The 21,829-nt window shown below is 40.1% G+C and overlaps 2 protein-coding genes and 1 long non-coding RNA gene across 5 annotated transcripts; 2 read left to right on the plus strand and 1 right to left on the minus strand.

The window, feature by feature from the left end:
* The first annotated feature begins 294 nt into the window (after nucleotides 1-294).
* On the plus strand, nucleotides 295-14,090 carry LOC146719279 (uncharacterized). The gene is made up of 13 exons (XM_085462772.1): nucleotides 295-432; nucleotides 2,413-3,212; nucleotides 5,774-5,835; nucleotides 6,134-6,172; nucleotides 6,281-6,517; nucleotides 8,107-8,333; nucleotides 8,575-8,750; nucleotides 8,958-9,002; nucleotides 11,592-11,639; nucleotides 12,241-12,393; nucleotides 12,566-12,694; nucleotides 12,903-12,941; nucleotides 13,456-14,090. The coding sequence occupies exons 2-13, from the start codon at nucleotides 2,694-2,696 to the stop codon at nucleotides 13,585-13,587; spliced, it is 1,806 nt and encodes a 601-aa protein (XP_085318898.1). The 5' UTR covers nucleotides 295-432; nucleotides 2,413-2,693; the 3' UTR covers nucleotides 13,588-14,090.
* Nucleotides 6,523-17,746, minus strand: LOC146719280 (uncharacterized). Its single transcript, XR_014921322.1, has 4 exons — nucleotides 17,614-17,746; nucleotides 8,538-8,730; nucleotides 8,032-8,197; nucleotides 6,523-7,898 (listed from the first exon to the last, which is right to left on the minus strand). It is a non-coding gene; the product is annotated as an uncharacterized LOC146719280 (long non-coding RNA).
* Nucleotides 14,332-21,197, plus strand: LOC146719281 (uncharacterized). Of its 3 annotated transcripts, none has more exons than XM_085462782.1 (12): nucleotides 14,332-14,716; nucleotides 15,334-15,504; nucleotides 15,589-15,623; nucleotides 15,858-16,022; nucleotides 16,131-16,265; nucleotides 17,838-17,978; nucleotides 18,578-18,657; nucleotides 18,782-18,805; nucleotides 19,036-19,289; nucleotides 20,297-20,413; nucleotides 20,488-20,609; nucleotides 20,701-21,197. In XM_085462782.1, the coding sequence occupies exons 2-12, from the start codon at nucleotides 15,450-15,452 to the stop codon at nucleotides 20,773-20,775; spliced, it is 1,203 nt and encodes a 400-aa protein (XP_085318908.1). In that variant the 5' UTR covers nucleotides 14,332-14,716; nucleotides 15,334-15,449; the 3' UTR covers nucleotides 20,776-21,197. The 3 variants fall into 3 exon arrangements, with proteins under 3 accessions (XP_085318908.1, XP_085318918.1, XP_085318925.1); XM_085462792.1 differs by having other exon boundaries at nucleotides 18,785-18,805; XM_085462799.1 differs by lacking the exons at nucleotides 15,334-15,504; nucleotides 15,589-15,623.
* Nucleotides 21,198-21,829: the final 632 nt, after the last annotated feature.

Below are 21,829 nucleotides of genomic sequence, written 5' to 3' on the forward strand. Positions count from 1 at the left end.
TAAAATGCCACATTTTTTATGTCACAGTTAGTGCGATTCTTGATTCTTATGATAAAATGTAATTATATTTTAATCCCACAAATTTCTTTTTTCTTTTTATGAGAGCTCACACACTTAAAGGATATCCCAAAGTCACACATTTTACAACAGCAACCTCATTTTATAAATGCAATACACTACAAAACAAGTGGAATAAAAGCAAAACATTAATAATATGCTTTAGTGGAATTACTACAGTATCTTGAAATTTGCCGTTTCCGTTCGTGCTTTTATTTTGAAGGCAGCCCATTGAAACGGAAATCGTTGCGCTGGGTCACCTGGCTACCGTTTAGCGTTTACTTTCCGTTAGCAAAGTTGTAGATTGCAAGAAGTTTTTTGCGAGTATACATTTGAGCACACCAGAACAAAGGGATTACACACATATAAAGCACGGTATGTACACCGAGTTGTTGTAAAGAAAACAAAAACAGGCTTGTAGGCTTGTGAAATGGGACGGTCTAGCCTCCCTCGCGCTGCCCAGGTTGCCTATCAACCGTTATACTAAAAGCGGGAAACGTTTCATACAGCTTTGTTTGACAGAAACGGAGTAGAACATATTTTGTTCATTTGTTTCTACATGAGCTTTGTGTGATGTGATAAGTATCTGAGGCTGAGACCACACGACTGTAAAACATGATTGTTGGGCTTCATTTTTGTACTGAACAGTCATTTTAAGATTAGCTAGTAAATAACAATTAGCTCATGTTGTTCATGAGACTAAAGTCATCTTACTTTGGTAATGTAAATATAATATGGCCAATATGATAGTTATTATATTAATCATTATTAGTTATCACAGCAGTGAGTTCGAACTCTGTGTCAAATACTGAGCTTCAGTAAAGATTCTATGGCATTATTTTAGTGCCACTATGCTCAAATTCTTTTTACTTGCGCTCAGAATAGTGGCACAAAAATAACGCCATAAGATTCAAGTTACAATTATTTATATTTCCTATCTCCTTAAATCTTCACTCAAAGACAAGTATGTTTGACAGTGTGTATATAGATGTATCATATAGAAAAGACAAATATTGTTCGTTTAATATGCTGGCATTACTAAATTTGGCTCAATGCTTACATATATGTGTAAAAAGAAAATGTGCGAGCTGTGGTAACTGTGTCTGATAGAATGAAGAGTAGACTGATACATGAAATATTCCTTTATTGGGTGAGAAAATCAGACCATGTCATAACTGCTTTAAGTCATACAGAATAGATATCAGAGCCTTAAACAGGCTGACTTCTGCTAAATGGGTCAAACTGGGCAGAAAGTATACAAACACATAACATCCTTATAGAATATGATGTAACACTATAGATCAACTTAGCTCAGAATATATAAAGCATATAAACAATTACAGCAATATGATGCAACAAACACAGCAGTGCTACTGATCCAAAATACTCAAAGCTTCATAGAACTGAAACAAACATTTATTTTAGCTCCATTCTGCTGCTGATACATACTTTAGGTTTCTGAACATTGAACTTGTTGCTGCCTTTCATAGTGTGTAACTTGAAGGCCCTGAGTACTTTCTCTCACACTGAAAACACTGGGATGATCACATTATTTGAACATTACCTAATAAGACTGATTCAGCACAGACAGTTATGTTAAACTTTCCTAGCAGTCCTTCACAAACAGGGAACAGTCTGTCTATTCTCTCCATCTGTCAGCTGCTGCTGGCTCTTCCTCCTCCTCTTCCTCACACACTGCTGAGTTTGTCCTGGTGGATCATCAGGGGTGCAAAGCCTCACAGATGATGTGCAGCAGTGGGTCCCTCAGTCTGTCCTCACTCTGGACACTTGCAGTTGTCACACATGGAAATGAAATGTGTGATAAGCTGCAGGATTCAGACACAAGTGTAACTTATAAACACACGTTCATACTTTTATTCCACAATCAGAGAGAAAGAAACAGAGAGAGAGTGCAGGACAGACAGACAGGTGACAGTCTCAGGTGTACACACTGCTACACAACAGCACCAGAGAAGGAGGATTTAGTGTTTGTGTTATTACGAGTGCTACACAAGAAGAGTTCCCAGATGGTACAGTGGACACGTGTGACTGCTGTGATTAAAGCATCTTTCTTTCAGCTTAACGAGTGAACCGTCAGCTCGTTCAAACACACGTTAAAGTCCGTTTGGCTCGACACCACCGAACAGAGGCAGCAATATAACATAGCTAACATTAACAGTGCAGTGAATCCTGCTTGTTGCGATCATGTTTAGGGGGTAGGAGGATGTGTTCATGACTTATGGCAGTTTGCACCAGTCCAGGTCCATCTGTGTGGATTTCATCTTTCCAAGATTCTGAGGCCCAGTACAACTCATTAACCTGTTTTCTTTGTTTTCTTTATTTTTAACTTTCCAGCTTTCCATTGCCATCGAAGCGTTACACCCCTTCTCCTGCACCAGGGTACAAACAGAGCCCCCTACATGGTAGGCTCCCAGGGAGCTCTTTACTGATCGGACAGCAAGCTGCATGCTTGCGGCTGGCTCAGCTGAAAGCCCGCCTTGCGTTGACACAGATAAATAACGCCATTGCTATTGGTGGCCGAACCAATACACGCGCCCCATTTATATCTACAACACCCCCCTTTCCTGACAGCTGCAGCCATCAGTCTACTAAACCTTCTGAAGGTTGCTAACACCATGTCCCATCCCTTATATAACCCCTATGCCTCTGGGAAACAAAGTTCAGCCCAGGGGCGCTATGGACAGTCGAGTATGCAGGCAGAGAGAGACTCTCATAAGACACCTCCTCATCTTGGGCCTGGGTCCAGCTTTAGCTCTTCTGGAGTTTCATCTGCGTCTCCTGCAAAATCTGGAGGAACAATCCCATCACTGCTAACTATGCCAATGAGCTGCAGGCCAGAAGGGAGTAAGACTTCAATGGAAGAGGACATAAAGAAGTCCAAACCTGTGGGCTCTGCAGAGTCTACTTCAGAAACAGCTGTGAACATCCTTATGCAATTTGGACTTGAAAAAGAGGACCTGGAACATCCAATCTCATACTCTGAAGATCAGATCACTCCTGACAACCTGCCTTTTACCTTACAAGTGACAGAGGATATCCCAGTGCTGGCCCAGATGCAAGACTACACTGCCACTTCACCTAGGGTCTTTCCGCATACCTGCTCTCTATGTAACAAGGAATGTAATCAGATGAAGGTAAGTCGAAGATTGTTCGATGTTTTTGCTTTCAGTCAGTTTTTATTTATTTGAAACGCAATGTTTTTTGTTTTGTTTTGGGATTGTTTTTAATTATTTGACTTTGAATGCCATTATAGGATTTTGGTTTTGAAAAAGCTTCATGGATGCTACTTTAAAGTTTATTTGGTTTGTTTTATTCACTATTACTGCATAATGATGACTGTAGGAAGACTACCAACTTGGACTGCAAACATTTGGACACATTTTCCCATATTTCTGCAATTCAGTATTCTGTAACAGAACTTTTGAAGGATTACAGTCCAGACTAAACTTAACTATATGTCTACCAGATGTTGTAATTTAAAAAACTACTTCAAAGAGACCTTCAGAAACTTCAGTGGTCTGTACTTGCAATTGATAGATTTAATGTCTTTTGACTTGATGTAAACCCATGCGAAGACATTCAAGGCATTTGCTAACAATGGAGCCAAGGCCTCAGATGACGTGATGAGGAAGAATCTGCAAGCATGAAGAACCTGTGCATCAGAAAATGTTGGAAGATGGCTGTTTTTTCATTTGTCTCTGTCCTTGGGCTACTGTTCCACAGTGCTCATTCAGCTTTGCTTTTCCTGGAACTGTTGCTGAATGTAAAAGTTCCCCTTTTTGTCTTTTGTCACTAGAGTGAACAATAGTGTGTTTGGTCCTTTATTTTATATCAGTAGGCACCTTGTTTTTGTGTTATACTAATTTTCTTTGCTCATACTTTAAGTTAGTGTTTCGGTGTCACAAGACTTTTACTACCACAAACATAAGCACCCTGGGCGCAGCGCCCAGTCATGAGCTACACAAGCACCAGCTTTAATTTGACTGATTGTTGAATCTCTCTTTATGGATGTGCCTTCCTTTGCTGCACCAAATTTCACATTTGGGCTCCTCGTCAAAGAAACAGCGCCTTCCTCTTCTGGCCTATTTCAACATCATCTTCCTGTCGCTACTCTAACTGTGATCAACATAGGTGGTGCATTTTGTCCTAATCCAAACTTGGCCTCTCCTGAGACGACCTTCTTGGAACCTTGGGAAATTTTGATGCCATAAGAAGAGCCTGAGTAGGGCTGGGTATCGTCACTGATTTCTAGAATCGATTCAATTCCGATTCACAAGGTCCCGAATCGATTCGATCCACGATTCGATTTAATTCGATTCGATTTAAATCTGGGAAATTTTGACAGTCAGAAATATTATAATTCAGATCAGTACATTTACATATTTTTGTATCAATCAAAAGGAAGCTGACACACGCAAGACTTTATCACAGGTGTAAGCGTCACAGCAGATGCTTTTGTGTCAAAGTAGCTGAAGATAAAACACAGAAAAACATGAAGGTGATTTTCCTGGCCTGGGATTTTATAAAAATGTTCTGCAGTACATCAAAAATGAAAGAAAACCATTAATCAACATATGAACATCACCTCTGACGTTACAGCGGTTTTATTAGAGACACGGTTAAGCGTTTTACATTTTGAATAATTTTAAAAAGTTTAAATTTGTTCAGTATTGAACAGCAGAAATGAGGTTTTCTTTTCGGAAGAATGTAAAAGGGAAAAAAACAGCGGCTGACAGCCTGTAAACAGCGGTAGACTTGTGCGTAACAAGCAAGCGAATAATGAAGAAAGGGAAACTGTTCTTGAAGTACAGAGAGAGGGAGAGAGAGCTGTGCATCACGGTGGAAGCAAAACAGTAAAAGTCAGAGTGAATTCATGATGATGTTTATGTGAAGCGTTTGGATCTTCTTTTGCTGCTGGTTCGGTCAATATTGTTTGGAGAGAGATCAAACTAACAGCTTTAGAATCGGCTCATAAAGGGCGTGAACACACAGCGCGGACCCGCCGACAGATCAGAATCAGCGAGCTGTCGGCTTTCAGCCCCGACCGTGAGAAAGGCGACATCTCACTGATTCTGATCCGCGGGTCGCGCTGTGTGTTTAAGTCTATGTGCAGAAGCCGTGTTCCTGCTCTCATTTACTGTCTTAACTGTTTGGTGGTTCTTGAAATTTTGTGAGATGTCACCTGAGATTCTGGCATTTTGGGCAAAATAAATTTATATTAAAAAATCGATTCAGGATTTTAATGAATCGATTTTACGTTATCCAAGCCAGAATCGATTTTAATCGATGAATCGATTATAAAAACCCACCCCTAAGCCTGAGAGTCCAGAATCCAGAGCCTAAGATGACCCTTTTGTTTTGGTTGTTTGTAGTCAGATGTTTGACTTGTGTTTTCCATATATACTAAATAATTTCATCTTTAAAATTGTATCCCAGGAGAGGTATAATGTGTCATGCTTATTTGTTCCTGTTTTGTTTTTGGCCCATGAAGGTTTCTAAGTGCAATCCAGGCTCCTGGCTAATGTTATAATGCTTCTCCGTTCAGTGAAGGACTAACTGTTAATATTTTAAGATTTTTTTTAAGGCCACTGCAAAGTTTAGTGACCTTTTTATCAGCAAGTGATGTCAATGACAAACATTGCTCCTGATAATAATGAATCTGGTCTAAATGTTTGTTTTTTGTTGTGACCACTAGGATTGGGTCTCCCACCAGAATACCAGCCTTCACATCGAGAACTGCAAACTTCTGCGAAAGCAGTCAGTCTTTCTTCTCTGTACTTCGTGATTATGAACCGATATCTTTGGGGCAGCGCAACCATGGTTGTGCCGAAATGATGTCGGGGTTGTAATGCTAGGATAGCTTCCTAAGAACTGTTCATTTGTATTTTTTCATTTTTCTTTGTCATATTTGTTGCGTTCCTGTAAAGCACCTTAATGATTTATTGTTAAAAGGCTGAATACATTTCTAAGTTTTTGAATTAATGAACAATAATATATTTTTAAGGACATTCTACCTGGCAACATCTGACAAAAATGTACCTGTGTTTTTCCACAGATACCCAGAGTGGAACGGTGAAATAGCATCACCGCGAGGGTAAATATCTTCATTTGAAGTCATTTGGCGAATAAAAAAACATGCCAGCATTGGAGCCTTTCATTTTCTTTCATTTAACTGTGCTTTTCTTTTTAATGCACTTGTTAGTGCGTCAGGTGCCAAGCCCTCTCCCGCAACGTCTGCTGAGACTTCCCAGAAGAAAACCAGACATGAGAGTCGTTCCCGTTCCTGCAGCCCCCGCAGTCATCGTGACTCGGAGCAAAGCAGCGACAGGCGAAGAAGGCTTTCCCGCTCTCGCAGACCCCGCACTCATCGTGACTCGGAGCGTAGCAGGGACAGGCGAAGCAGCCATTCCCGCTCCGGCAGCCCACGTTGCCACCGTAAGTAAGTAAGTAAGTAAAATTTATTTATATAGCGCTTTTCACAGATAAAAATCACAAAGTGCTTTACAACACAGAAAATGGGAATATAAAACAATATAACAGTAAATAAAACAATGTAAAACAATAAAACTATAAAAACAGCATAAGAAGAAATTAATCAAATGCTTTTCTAAATAAAAATGTCTTCAGCTGTTTCTTAAAACAATCAATGGAGTCCGTGCAGCGAAGAGACAGTGGGAGAGAATTCCACAACCGTGGCGATCACCACGAGTTTTAAAACGAGTGCGTGGTACCACCAACAGTCTCTGATCTAATGACCTTAAAGCCCGAGAAGATGTATGTGATTTCAGCAGGTCAGATAAATATTGAGGAGCCTGACCATGCAGGGCCCTAAAGGTTAGAACTAAAATTTTAAACTGAAACCTAAAATTTACAGGCAACCAGTGAAGGGAGGCCAAGACTGGAGTGATATGCGATCTTCTCTTGGTGCCTGTTAAGAGACGTGCTGCAGCATTCTGCACAGTCTGAAGACGATTTAAGGCTGATTTGTTAAAACAAGTAAAAAGGCCATTACAATAGTCTAAACGAGAAGAAATAAAAGCATGAATAATCATCTCAAGTTCAAGCTTTGATACCATTAGTCTGAGTTTAGAAATATTCCGTAAATGATAAAAACAGTTTCGGACCAGCTGCTTAGAATGCTGCTCGAGCGACATCGAGCTGTCAAATAAGACACCGAGATTTCTAAGGCTTGATTTTACGTAAGGGTCTAAGAAGCTGATATGCTGTCTAATTTCTGGGACCATATGGTCTGGAGCAATAATTAGAGTTTCTGTTTTATCAGAGTTTAGTTGGAGAAAATTGTCATATAACCATTTGTTGATTTCTGTCAGACAATTACTTAAATTAGACAATTTATAAAACTCAGACATTTTGAAGGAACAGTATAGTTGGATGTCGTCAGCATAGAGATGATAGGAGATATATTTATAGCGCTTAATAATCTGGCCTAGGGGAAATACATAAAGTAAAAAGAGAATTGGACCCAGGACAGATCCCTGAGGTACCCCACACGGCAAAACTGTTGATTCTGATGTGACATGATTCATGCAAACAGTAAAAGATCTCTCAGACAGATATGATATAAACCATTTTAAAACAACACCAGTAATCCCAAACAAGTTCTCGAGTCTGTTTATCATGATACTGTGATCTACAGTGTCAAAAGCAGAGCTGAGATCCAGCAGGACCAGCACTGTGTATTCTCCGTGACTTGCAGAATAGGAGGAACAGTCATTCCTGTTCTCAATTACGCAGCCGCCGAAGGGAGAGACACAGAAGCCAATCACGATCTCTGTACAGGTCCAGACGCAATCGCAGGTCTGTCCAACAAACATTTTGAGAACTAGGATCAATCAAGAAGATTTAGCTCTCCAGTGGATTGTTAAAGGGTGAAATATAACATATATATAAAAATATCAACTTGAAAAAACTTAATTGGTGGACAGCATTTACCTTTTGTATCCATGCTGGGTGTGTGCTTTGAGATGTTTCTGAGTTATTAAGTTCTTTGATCCATACTTTTTTCAGGTCCCGGTCTCATTCTGACTCCTCGTGGTATGACCGTCCTTCCTCTTCACGATATCGATCACGCTCAAGGTGCCGCGAGAGACGATCCTCACTGAGAAGAAGAGATGAGAAACGTTCATCAACGAGGAAAAGCTGGGAGAGGCGATCGTCGACTGAGAGGTCATCTCCGAGGCGAAAGAAGTCAAGCAGCTCAAAGATCTTGGCAAAGAAACTGCTGGAAACATCAGGTTTGAAAATTGCTTCATGTTTTATTTTTTTGTATGTACTCATTAGTTTTTCTAAGATCAAAGTTCTCCTCCCCCCTCACAACCTTAACTTTACTAATGTAAAGGATAAATAAAGACCAGTGCCACCAGAAATGTCAGCATAGTTTTTTCTACTATTATAAAACTTTCAGAAACGGTAGATGATTTTCGAGACTTGGCACCCACCAAAGTGTGAATCTCTTTTGCACCTGTGGTCTTTTAGCTCTCCAGTCCTTATCAAACCAGTCTGACCTGGAGACTGTCGTCAAAACTTTGGCTCCTGCCCTGCTGGCTGAGCTAGTCAAGATGAAGTCGTCCCCATCAACATCATCATCATCGTCCTCACGTTCTGCATCTCCAGAAACAACTAAAGGGACGCCTAGCACAGAGAAGACAGAGGTGACTTCATATTATGCCTTTTTTCATGAATGCACAGTTTTGGACAATTTATAATGTGATCAGTGACAGATGACGTGATTGTTGATGCCACACAACCAAGATTAAATCTTTCAACACAGATTTATACAAGCAGATAGTTTGAGTCAAGTTGTCATGATGAAATCTGCATTTGGTTTGTTCATAATTTTCTTCCCTGTGTTTCCACAGGCTGGCAAATCTTCCCCTCCGACCATGGTGAGGCTACAAGGGACTGTAAGTAGTCTCTGTCACAGTGATGTGATTTCTGCTATGGAGAAAACATTTTGAAAAACTAAGTCAGTTGTTTTGTTTAGGTCAAAATTACAGGTATGTACACTGAAATTTGTTCACTGTTCAGGGGCGGATCTAGAGAAATTTTCTTAGGGTGGCAAAGAAATCAAATAGGGTGGCAAAATCGAAGCCTTCTTATTTTTCAAACACATATGCAGGTGGTTACATATGGTTAGAATAATTCAAATGCAGTAAGTATACACGTTTTTCATATAAATATAGTCTAGAACTTAATTATTGTCTGTAGCCCACATAATTACACACTTTAGTTACATAAAACATGTGAGTTTCTGTATAGCCTGTATAATAAATAAATATGTAGCCCAACAAGTATAAAATCCAGACACACTGTTAGAAAACAGTCACATTGTTACAGCTTAAATGACACAAAATGTCAGAAATCTGCACTGTCATGAACAACAATTTAAACCTAATTTTTCATGATTTGTTGGATGAACCCACTGAGGTCTGAAATACAATCGGCCATTTTTGACTCCTTTTGAGTTTACGTTTGTATTTCACCCTCAGATTGTTTCATTTTATTTTGTTCCCCTTGCCTTGTTTGGTGTCATTCTTTTCAGCTCAACTGAATTTAGTTGTTTTTTTCACTGACATACTGCATTAGTATTACTGATCTGAAACCACACAAAGAACGTAAAATCCTAGTAGTATGTTTTTACTGTAAAAAAAAAACACCACAGTATATTTTTATAACTTGAAATGCAAATATAAATTGTACATTTTGTAAACATATACAACTATTTATCTAAAAATGCAGCCGATACACCTGCCGTTTTTTGTTTTTTTTTTCATTTTGTATAAGAATTTAAAAATATTACTACAACTAAAATGAGAGAACAATTAGGTGTCGCACTAAGATGCCCCACAAACTATGTGTGCCAGTAAAAAAAAAGTTTGTCCACCAAAAGACAGAACAGCACAGGGACAAACCTGCAGGCCTGATAACAGCAGCTGTATCACTTCGCTGGTTTTCTACTTAGTGACAGTGTTTACATTGCAAATGTGCCTTTGTGACATTCATTAGTGCCCTCACTGACACACAAAACAAAACGACTACACAACAGAACTACACAAGACAACACACTAAGTAAACACTCCACACTAAACGTCACAAATCTCCCACATCTAAAAACTCTCTCTCTCACTTGCTTGCTCTGTCTCGCTGCCGTTACCGTCACTCCTAAAACGTTTCCCTCTTCCTAAACAATCAAATCCCACGCGTTGACTGTTTTTTTAATTGGTCGACATGGTACATTTAGGAAGGTGGTGGCTTTTTTTCTTTCTTTACTGTTTTCGTGCTGTCCTTACAAAACGCTTAAAACACACACACACAAAAACGTGACGACAGTATTTAGAACAAAGCGTGGCTTATATATATTATCATAACTCTGGATTTACTGGCCTGTAATTAAAATTTAAAAACTTTGAAGTCCGAATTTTCAATGTGGGCTGAAATAGAAACTCAGCGTGGCTGCAGCTTGTTGCTGTGTCAGCTTACATCAGTCATGTGATTTGGAGGTGCAGCGTGTCCGTGGACCACAGAGGGTTAATAACACTCACCTTCCTTCCATTTCCAGAGTGTAACATCCACCCACCTGTGTAAAAAGCGAAATTCCCATGGTGTTGTTCAGAATGTGCTCTGGCACAATCATAAGCATCGCTTGCTACTGAAAACAAGAAAAAAGCCGGTCCTGCTATGGGCTGAACCATTTGTTAATGGTGGAGGGGGGAACACTATGCAATATTTTCAGTTTTAGCATTTATATTCACTGTTGACTGTAACTACGTTCAAACTGTTAATGCTGTCTTATTTTAATAAACAACACTGTCATATGCAAAACTGGGGTGGCACTTGGGGTGGCAAGGGATCATTTTAGGGTGGCACTTGCCACCCCATGCCACCCTTCTAGATCCGCCCCTGTCACTGTTATAGATGGATGAGTTCATTGACCTACTTGTGAATCGAGAGAAAGTTCCTCTCCTGTTTGTCTCCTGGTTTGCTTCTGCAATCTAAGATAGATATTTATGCACCGTAGCTACAATTCTCTATAAATATACTGTCCGTTCACGGTTGTAGTCCTGCATTCATTATGCGGTTTAAAGTCAGTTGGTTATCCTTACATTTCTTCTACAGTCTCGCACCCCTCAAATTCATAGTCACTTTGGATTATACTGAGCTTTTATATAGTCATCCCCATGTCAGGAAGCTTCCGCTCAAGTCTAATGCTATGAAAGCATACACACTGTACTTTGTTTTTATTTTGCTGTGTTGCATTATGCATTTTTTAAATCTATATATACACATTGCACTGAAAACATCCTTGGAATCGCACTGGTTGCTTGCAAGTTGCCACAGTTGCTTGTGGTTTGCATGGAAGACTCCAACTTGTCTGTAAATACTTGTAAGCTCATGACAAGTGCTCATGTATGATTCTTAGTGTGAATGTAGTAACTTAACAGTTTTGGTAGTAATACAAACTAATGTATGTTCGTTGTGTGTGTGTTTGTAAGGAAGCTGCGGTGGCACCTAAAAATACAGCCAAGGCTACGGAGGCTCAAGTAGGTGTAAATGTAGAAAAATGTTAAAAATTCACTAGGGATGTCGCAATACCAGAGATTTTGTAGTCAGTATAGACACCAATAGAATTGCACCATTCTTGGTTACCAATTTAGTATTGTAATAAAACAATTATCTCATGTACTAACACATACTAAAACTCCTTTATTGAAAAGCTAGTTTAACATGTTCAAATTATATGCACAGTCAACCAGGACATGGTGGTTTTGAGTGCTTAAAAAGGTTTTTCCTTCCCAAGTTTGACATGTGCAATAGTGCTGTTTACACATTGCCTTTTGGGAATCAGTTATCACTGTTTATGGATCCACCTTAAATGAAAAGTACTTTCATAGCTGACTCTTACTGCCTTTTTTGTCAGTGAGTCAAGGTAGAGCTGCACTACGTGTAACAAAGAAAGAAAAAAAGAAGTAAAGGAAAATTAGCATCAGAAACATTTTGTAATAGGTACCTGATTGTGTTCATAGTTGTAGACAGTGCTCAAAGTGAGGTTTATAAGTTAATGTTTGCATTTTTCAGATTTCTGTCTGGAATTTCTTCCATTGCAATTGTGAACTGATCCTGAAATTCTTTTCGTTTGCACAGCTTGTTTCGCTTGATTACAAGGTGCTGTTAATAAGCAACCTGCCAGAGTATCACGATGGCTGTTACGCAGAGGAGGACATCGCCGGTCTGCTCACTCGACACCGATTTGAGTATTACGACGACACGATCTACGTTATACCACAGGCACGCATGGTAAGCACCAGTTTGCATTGGGCTGGGTTATGACCTTCATTTTAATGGCGCTCTAAATCTCTTTTCTAAGACGACCTAACTAACATTTAGTTAGTTAATGCATATTTTGTGAGTGCCTGTCTTCATGGTTATTCAGTAAAAATCAGTGTTTGGTTGTTTGTTTTTCCTTCAGGCTTTTGCCCTCATGCCGACAGCAGTGGCAGCTAAAAACATCGTGCTAGCATCAGAAAATCACGATTTTATTCTCAGTGGGTCTAAACTTCGACTGCAGGTTGAGAAGGGCAACATTTTAATGACGCCGGTAAGCACTGTGTGTAGATAATGCAATCTACTGTTGTGACAGATGTTATTACAATTATTTGAAAATATTTGTTTCTGCTTGTTTATTTAAAGTGTGATTATAAATGTAAAAAATATTTCTTTTTGTAGAAAAAAATACCTTTAAGCTGAAATAAATCGAACCGAATCCGAAGTGATGTAATGATTTTGAACTGTTTTTTTTCTTTCAGCTTGAGTTTTATAAGTCTCTGATGAAACGGCTATGCTATGTAAGTAACGCACATATCTCAGAAACAAAGACTGCACTCGAATACCTTTAGATTTATTGGTCAGAGTATAAAGTCATAACTGGAAGCACTCACATCCAAGTCAAAACACCTTGAAAAATGGGGACATACCTGTTTTTTCAGATATTCACACAGGGCTAGGAAAGGTTTGGAGAACTCTTTTCCTGGAATAAATGAAATCCTCATTTAAAAATGCATTTTGTATTTTTTTAAACATTTGTTTAACGATAATTGGGAACGAGCCAAATGCGTTTTCCACGGCACTGTGTGTACATTAGTTTAAATACTTTTTCAACCAGTGTTATCAAAAACAGCGAGAGCTGCAATTATAAATTGTTTGGAAAATGAAGATAGCTGCCAGGGTGCATACCTGCTGTGTGAATATAAGTGCAAACTTATGGCCTTGATCTTGGAGCTGTAGTATAAGAATGTTTGGAATGTCATACTGTTTGTGGGGTTGTTGTTTTTTCACGTTAACCCGGTTTTCTCGAAGCAGCAAGTGACTGACAATGGAGCACGATTAATCTACATCAGGAACATCTCGCCAGGCGAGTCCCGGCATCTCAGAGAAGCTTTGAAAAAAATGGATTGTGTAAGAAACTACCTGCCTCTTCTCAACAAGGTATAAACACACTCATAAATGCCAACAAGTGCATGTGTTAGAAGTCTGTGAAAGGCTGTGTGAGATATGTGCTTGTGTAAGTGTAATCTTAACCATACAGAAAAATTGACAGATTAACCGCTTGCACACCAAACTAAAGGACGTGCACCAACCTTCATAAATCCATCCTTCAAAAGAGATAATGTGTCTAGATTTGGATGCTACTTATCTTGAGGAAAGCACAACTGCAAAACTATAGCGATAGTAAAGAGAGACTGCCGATAAGCTGCTCGCTGAGCAATTCTTCATATGCTCATGCGCACTAGTATTTATCACATTACAGCATTAGTGCAGGGGTCATGTTGAGCATGGCTCCAGTGCATCATTGAGCCAGGATTTCTGACTCTTGAATCCAGTGAACTCCACAATAAAGCTGTACTTAGTTCACTCTTTCCACGTGTGCTTAGCACTTGTTTTCTAACATTTACAATGTGAAGGTAAAATGTTCAGAATACATTTTCTTTCTTGTGTTTCAGGTGTTTATCGAATTTCAGTCTCTTCGTGATGCTGATCGCCTTGGCGTTTGGTACAGCCTTCTAAAACGGCCCACCGGCCACAAATTGTCAAGGCTGAAAATGTCATGGTCCCCGTGCCTGCCTCACAAGGCTACACTTGTGTTTTTTTTCTCTTTCTCCCCCTATCTCTCTGCCTGGGCGGAGCTCACAGCTGGCTCCCGCCCTTGGCTCTCACAGCTGTTGGCGATCAGCTGATTATCCGTCTTCTATTTGAGGCTGGGTCACAGATCCTCTCATCGCGGGATGATTGCGCTACTGACGTTAGTCTACCTTTCCAGCTCCCGTGGTCTTACACCTTTATGCCTTCGTGATTTGTGAGTGATATCTCCCTTTCCCTGTTCCAGCTTATCTTCCCGGACCTGTGACCTCCCCGCGGTACGAACGTGTGTGAGGACGTGAGCGAGCGTGAGAGAGAGAGAGCCTTCCCCTAATCCCCTGGAACCCTGAATTTCCCGTCACTGTATATATTATTGCACGGGTGTGTAAATAAATTGTGTTTTGAGACATCAACCTGCTCTGCGCTTGAGTCCCTGCTTTCAGCCCGTGACAGAAAATACCACAGTGTGGATGTACCTCACTGCGTAAGTGTTTTTTAAATGGGATTTTAAACAAATATGCTTTAAACGGAAACAAAAAGATGGGTTAAGTTAATGGAAGGTCATCTGGTAAGACCTTTCTTTCGCTTTCTGTTTGTGAAACACTCATGAATAGATTTTTCAGGTCTCCCCTGGGCTGTGGATAAAGTGCAGACAAAACTGCTGATTTATTGTTGTTCACAATCAATCATTGTGACACATTCCCTCAACTTTTATCCACTAACACTGTGATTCTGGTTCCCACAAATCCTTTGATGCTCATTTGCCTTATTATCTCTCTGACCTCTTTTCTGGCCCCTCCAGAAATCTTTGCTCCATCAGTGGTCAATTTCCTTCTGCTTGTCTCTGCCCCAGACACATGAGCCAGAGCCATTACTTAAACTGCACTTTTTCAGTCTGGCATTTGATCTAACCCACTAATCGTTGTTTTTCTGATGTCTATGATACCTTGGGTATCTGTAAAGGTGCTTAAAGTTCAAATAAAAGTCAAAACATTGATATTACTGGATCATTGTAAACATTAAAAACCTGTTTTGCACCACTCGTTTTTCCTTTTCTTTCCCCCACAAAACTTTTAACAAAACTTATTTTTGCTTGTGCAGCACCAAGATTGCCAGACAAAGCTTTGCCAGACAGCGAGGTTGCTGTTGATGGTGCAACTGTCCCAACAGAAGATATTACCATCCCACAACGCAGCACTTCACCATATTGGATCACAATGACAACTAGTCCCTTTGTGTTCCCCACTGTCTCTCCTTGGTTCACAATCCCAGGTGAGAGAAACAGCTGGAAACTAAAATTAACCTCCAGATATAAAGTGTTGACTGTTACTAACTGTGTCTGTTTTACACTTCTAGAGTATTTAACTGTCAGTGAACCTGATGACATTGAGGTGAGTGCATCTTATAAACCCAGGTTTCATGTGTTAAACAGGAATCCTTGAGTAAATACCAAGAGGTGTCCATTTTTCCAAATACTCACCTCAAAAACCACATTTCTTTTTTTCTGCTAAACTTGGTTTCATTTTGTCTTCTCTATGTGCTCAGTAATAATAATATATTTTTTAAAAAGTACCGCAAAGTTTCTCTTCGAATAAACTTTGGTTCTTGAACCTTGTGTCTTGCAGAAAGCCCAATCTCAAGGTTCTACGTTCTCCACCATCATGTTGACCGGTTTGCCAGAAGGAAACTACAGACAGGAGGATGTCACCAAGCTGGTGTGGCGTTACGTCCCTGATCAGACTGTTCAGACTCTGTACTACAAAATAATCGTTTTATCACTGCAGAGGAGGGTGAGGAGTAGACCCAGCAGGCTGATACAGAGAAATTTGCATTTGCAAATTGAATTCAATTTAATGATTGATATTGAATGTTTCCTCTGCATCATTTTTCCCCTCCAGGCCTTTGTGTTTTTTAACAGCTGGGATGCGTGCTGCGATTTCACCAGGGATTACCTCAAAAATCCAGTTACTGTTGGAGAGTGGACGCTCAGAATCCACATTGTTTTACAAGACATGCTTCCTGGTACAAGTGAGGTATGAAAATGGAGCAATCGGGGGCTGTTAAATCGGGGGCATGCTCCTGTTTCACTCAAACTATTCAGATCCCAATCAAAACAGATTTCTCCTCTAAGGAGTGAGCACAGCATCATCCTTCTCTGGGCTAATATTACTAGAATGAGAATACTCAGAGTACTTTATTGATCCCTGGGGGAAATATATTGGTTACAGTACAAACAGTAACACAGACAGATACAAGAAGTAAGGAATAGCACAATATATACAATATATACATACATATAAGTCACTCATTGATAAATATCTGAATAAGAAATGGAAAAACTAAAAATATGCATGAATTTCAAATCAACTATTTATTGTTACTTCGTCTGTATTTGTTCTAGTGATGGGATTTCCGGCTCTTTTTAGAGATCCGGCTCTTTCGGTTCGGCTCACTAAAAAGAGCCGGCTCTTTCGGCTCCGAACCGGCTCTTCAGGTTGTTTTGTTGCTTTAATTAATTTATTATTAACAATAATATAAAATTATGCACAAAAGGAATTACTAACGTAAAAACAAGAGGTTTTATTTATATATGTTTATATATAAATATATGCGGTGGCCCCTAGAGACAAAACACGTACAAACTCCAAAACACATTTCTAGCATGAACTGAACTTCCAAAGCAGAGCTACTAGATCACTTAAATTACACAATTGAAAGCATGTGTGTATTGTTTGTGTATTTATACACAGGCACTCATATATATATTCAAATAATTTAAAAAAAAGTTCATTTACCTGTTACTACGACACACCAAATCCGGTCGTTGGTACTTGCTGGCTTGTGTAGCCACAAGATAACAAAGGCTCAACACTGCGCCCAGCATCCTGGAGCACTTCTGTTGTCTTTTGTACGTGTTTTGAGTTTTTATGTGCTTCTGAGTTTTTATATGCTTCTGAGTTTTTACGTGCTTCGGAGTTTGTACGTGTTTTTACGTGTTTTGGAGTTTGTACGTGTTTTGGAGTTTGTACATGCTTCAGAGTTCGTACGTGATTTGAAGTTTGTATGTGCTTTGTCTCTAGGGGCCACCGTAAATATACTTTTATTTATTCACTCCACATAAAATGTAATAAATAAATCATATAATACAAAAATCAACTATTCACATTTCAAGTTTTAACTATTTAAATTTTCAGCTTTTTCCTTTCACAAATTTAAAGTGAAAAGAACACAAAACACTGCAAACCACAACACAATTAAATATAAATTATAATATGAAAACTAAAAGAACATGCATATTCTCTGTCATATGGACCTGCATGAATAAACTTTCTCAATCCTTTATCATCTGCAACCGAAAATAGTTGTGGATGATTACTATACCTTTCTAATGTTGTTGTCCCTGCCTCTCTTTCTCTCTCTCTGGCTCTGTTCCTGTGCTACTGAGTGTAACTACCGCCCCTCCCCCCTCTGCCCAGCGTAAAGCACAAGGCCCGCGTGCAGAGTGAAGCGGGAAAAAAGTGCGAGAGAGAGGCTGAGAGAAAGAAAAAAAAAAAAAAAAGCAGCAGGCTCGGGTCTCCCTGATCTTAACGCTGGTTGTTTTTCAGCATGTTCCAGAGTCGGAGTCTCTGGAGGACCGGCTGCTGAGTGTGGAGGTCTCCGAGGTGAATGTGGACCTTGTCATGATGATCATGGAAGTGGTGGCGTCCATCGCTGCTTTTGTCAGATTCTTGCCGCTTGCCAACAGGGTACGATTTCATAAACACGTGCAACTGTTTTATGTTTTACAGAAGGCTGCAAGGCTTGTCATGGTGTCTGCTGTTCTTTTCATATTGAGAAACATTTTAAATGAGTCTGAAGGAGACTTTGTGGTTTTTTAACACGAGTTGAGCAAGTTTAAATATTCCATGTACAGACAGTCCCTGCGGCAGGCAATCTGAATTACACATGCCTTTGCAAACACTGGTGAAGAAGGACTGCCTGAAATGCACCAAGTTCTCAACCAAGTAGTAATCTTATGACCTGTTCAGCCTTTTGTCCTGGCCCATCGAGCAGGGGAGATCCCTGCAGTTTGAGGCAGCGCTAAGTTATTCTTTTAGTGTTTCTTGCTCAGTGGTTTTATTGTTCAATCAAAACTTTGCAAAAGTATAGAAATATGTTTGCACTTATTTCCCATTTGCAAGTTTAAAACTCCAAGATTTTTTTTTCTTTGCCTTGTACTATCGTACAGGGCAGTAAAGAAACTCGCCAGGACAAATTCTTTATCGCCCTGTACAATACAAATCGTGCCTGTAGCACACCCATTGAGTACCACTGTGTTGCTCAAATATCCGTTCTGTTCTCTCAGATATGCATTGAGATGGCCGAACCTGGTGGATTAACACAGGTGATGGAGAGCAAAGTCACCAAGGACTATTTATCTGCTTGGTAAGTGTGTCCCACGATCAGAAGTGAGAAAAAGAGGAAATTTATTTTACACTGTGTTTCTTCATTTTCTTTAAAGTGTCTTCATGTCTGTCTGACCTTGTGCTTCTTTCTCTCCTCTTCATAGCAGTAAAGCTGGACGTATTGAGTCGTGAGTATCTTTCTTTTTCAGCTTTAGTGGCAGAGTCAAATATACCATACGCTCCTCAAGGTCGTCTGTAGTAAACAGTTCCCAAAGATGCAAAAAGAGCAGCATGTGATTTAGATATAAGCAACTCTAGATTAGGAATTTGAAATGGAATTTCTTATTTCACATGAACATTTTGTGACAACAAACCTCTTTTCGTGGTAACCTACTGGCATCTTTGCTTTCAAATTCAGTTTGAAGAGCCTGAAACAGCGTCTGCAAGACTCTGGTGACAACCTCAAAATGAAAACCAAGAAGACCGCAGAATCGACTGATGCAGTGACCAAAGGTGACTGCCAGGCGGAGAGCCAGAGGACCGAGGAGGAAGCAGGGACCCAGCCCGATGCTGCAGCCGCCCCTGCTGGACAGCAGCCAGAGCCCAAGTGTCCTGATGACGAGACACAGGAGGGAGAGGAGAATGATGGATGGAGCATGGCCGACATTAAAGGTACAAAGAGCTGCTTTAAATCAGCAAAATACACCGCTCTGACAGCCAAAACACAGTAAAGTGAATATAAAAAGACAAGTTGTGATATTTTGTGGCTCTGATCTCATATTTGTGCTCCTCACTGTGCTACAGACATTCAGCCTGGTGGTAGTAATATATTTTATATATGTGGTGTTTAAGAAATGCTCCGTTGGTGCGATGACTATGTCCCACACCATCACCAGCCTGAGATTTTGATACAAGGCAGGATGGATCCAAGATTTCTGACCCTACCATCCTAATGTCACAGCAGAAACTGAGATTCAACAGACCAGGCAGCGTTTTTATTTTACAGCGTTGCTGAGCCTGTGTGAATTGTACCCTCAGTTTTGCGTTCTTAGCTTAGAGAAGTCGAACCCAGTGTGGTCTTCTGCTGCTGTAGCTCATCTGCTTCAGTGTTGGATGTGCTGTGCGTTCAGAGATGCTCTTGTGCATTGTAATAAGTGGTTGTTTGGCTTGCTCTGGCCTTCCGGTCAGCGTGAAGCAGTTATTTCATTCTCCTCTAAACTCAAAAATGCATTTCCTCCAGGGAACTGCCACTCACTGGATATTTTCTGTTTCAGACGGTTTTATGTAAACCCTAGAGATGCTTCTGTGGGAAAATCCCAGCACATCAGCAGTTTTTGAAATGCTAAGCTCAGCAAACATGCCACGTTTAAGTGACTTAAATTATTTTTCTTCTTCATTCTGATGCTCAGTTTGAATTTCAGCAGGTCACCTGACCATGTCTACATACCTAAATCACTAAGTTGCTGCCATGTGATTGGCTGATTAGAGAGTCGCATTAATGAGCAGTCAAACAGGTGTACCTAATAAAGTGGCCGATGAACGTTTCAGCTTTTCAAGTAAATCGAAATCATTTGTTCAATTATTATTGAGTTATAATTGAATGTTTAAATATGTTATAAACCCAGTGGCTCCTGTAGCAGATTCGTTGATGATTAACGTGTCGCTCTTTTCATTTTCAGTTGTGGCTAAACGCAGGAGGGAGCTTGTCGGAGCTGAGGCAAAGCCATCTCGCTCTCAGTCTCCGTGTGTTGTAGCAGATTTCAGACTGCCTCAGTTCAACCCTAACAGCCCCATCGGTCAGACACACACACTCTAAATTCAAATGTGTTGTTAATACTTGTCTAATCTTCCTGTTTCTGCTTCTCTGCAGGTCAGGAGTTTGTGGTCCCTAAATCAGGATTTTTCTGTAACATCTGCTCTGTTTTCTGCCTGAATGAGAAGACCGCCAAGGAACTCCACTGCTGCAGCCAGAAACACTACGACAACCTGCAGGTACGCACGCACATACATATACACGATTCAGCACACAAAATCACACTGTTGGCCTAACGATGTTTGTTTTCTCACTTTTCCCTTTTTTTAGAAATATTATGAGGAACGTCGACAAAGAGCTACAAAAGCTTTGTCTCAGACGTCTCCAGGCTCCGTTTCTGACTGATGGACCTGATCTACTGTATTTTTAACACATAACTGTGCAGAGTGTATATATATGTATATGTGTGTGTATGTGTGTCCTGGATGACTGTGGATATGTTTGCGGTTTTGTGATTTGTTTCTTATTTCCTGTTTTACTTTGAAAGTTCATGTCTTATGTCAGTGTGTTCAGTTTTACCTCTCCCGTCTCGTTAGCCTGATTTCTCCCAGCTGTGTCTCCCTCCCTCCCGCACGCCCATTCCCTAATTACTCCCCTGTGTATTTAAGCCCTGTGTTTTCCTGGGCTCCCTGTCGCGTCGTACCTTCAACCTGCTGTGTGTTTGTAATGTCCAGTCCTCCAGCACCTCGCTTTAGAGTCTTGTTTTCCTTTTGTAAGTTTTATTTTGTCAGTCATTCTTCCAGCAATAAAGCTGCGTTTTCAGTTTATTCCCGTCTCCAAGAGTCCTGCATTTTTGCGTCCACCGCTTCTGCTCGCCTGCCACACAGCCAACCATGACAATAGCAGAATCTAGTATAACATGGAAACACCTACCTGAAACACAGACTTTATGTATTTTAAGTACTTGAGTAAATGTTCCCACTACTATCTGCACTCACTTCTGAAGATATTTAGACTAGTGAGAGAACTCTGAGCTCCTCCGCTTCATGTGAGATTCACTTTCCACTGTTTCCTTCCTTTCTTTCTTTTTTTAAATCCCTTTCCATTGCATTAATGTCTTGAAATACCAGGAAACCAAGCATCTGCCTCTGGAGACTTTTGACTCAAAAGGCAATAAAAACCAAAACAAATGTAAAAAAATGAATACAGGAAAAATTCCATTTTCACAAATGTCAAAACATTTTTTAATTAAAATTAATCTTTTTTTCCTATTAAAAAGTTGTAAAAATGAGTCCAAGGCCATGATGCCATAGCAGAGGATGTACTTCCTGAGGGAGCTGAAGAAATTCAACCTGCCAACACGGGCGATGATGCAATTCTACACTGCAATCATCGAGTCCATCCTCAACTCCATCACCGTGTGGTACGCTGGAGCCACTATCAGGGACAGTGGCGGTCC

Source organism: Copadichromis virginalis, linkage group LG1 (assembly GCF_057382275.1).
Source record: "Copadichromis virginalis isolate Kocher_CV1m ecotype Utaka linkage group LG1, C_Virginalis_male_GT1.1, whole genome shotgun sequence".
NCBI lineage: Eukaryota > Metazoa > Chordata > Actinopteri > Cichliformes > Cichlidae > Copadichromis > Copadichromis virginalis.

Coding starts and splice junctions, on each gene's coding strand:
- LOC146719279 (XM_085462772.1), top strand. CDS start 2,694: ATGTCCCATCCCTTATATAACCCCTATGCCTCTGGGAAACAAAGTTCA. Junction 3,213..5,773: donor AGGAATGTAATCAGATGAAG/GTAAGTCGAAGA, acceptor TGTGACCACTAG/GATTGGGTCTCCCACCAGAA. Junction 12,394..12,565: donor TTATACCACAGGCACGCATG/GTAAGCACCAGT, acceptor TTTTTCCTTCAG/GCTTTTGCCCTCATGCCGAC.
- LOC146719281 (XM_085462782.1), top strand. CDS start 15,450: ATGACAACTAGTCCCTTTGTGTTCCCCACTGTCTCTCCTTGGTTCACA. Junction 16,023..16,130: donor TTTTATCACTGCAGAGGAGG/GTGAGGAGTAGA, acceptor TTTCCCCTCCAG/GCCTTTGTGTTTTTTAACAG. Junction 16,266..17,837: donor TGCTTCCTGGTACAAGTGAG/GTATGAAAATGG, acceptor GTTGTTTTTCAG/CATGTTCCAGAGTCGGAGTC.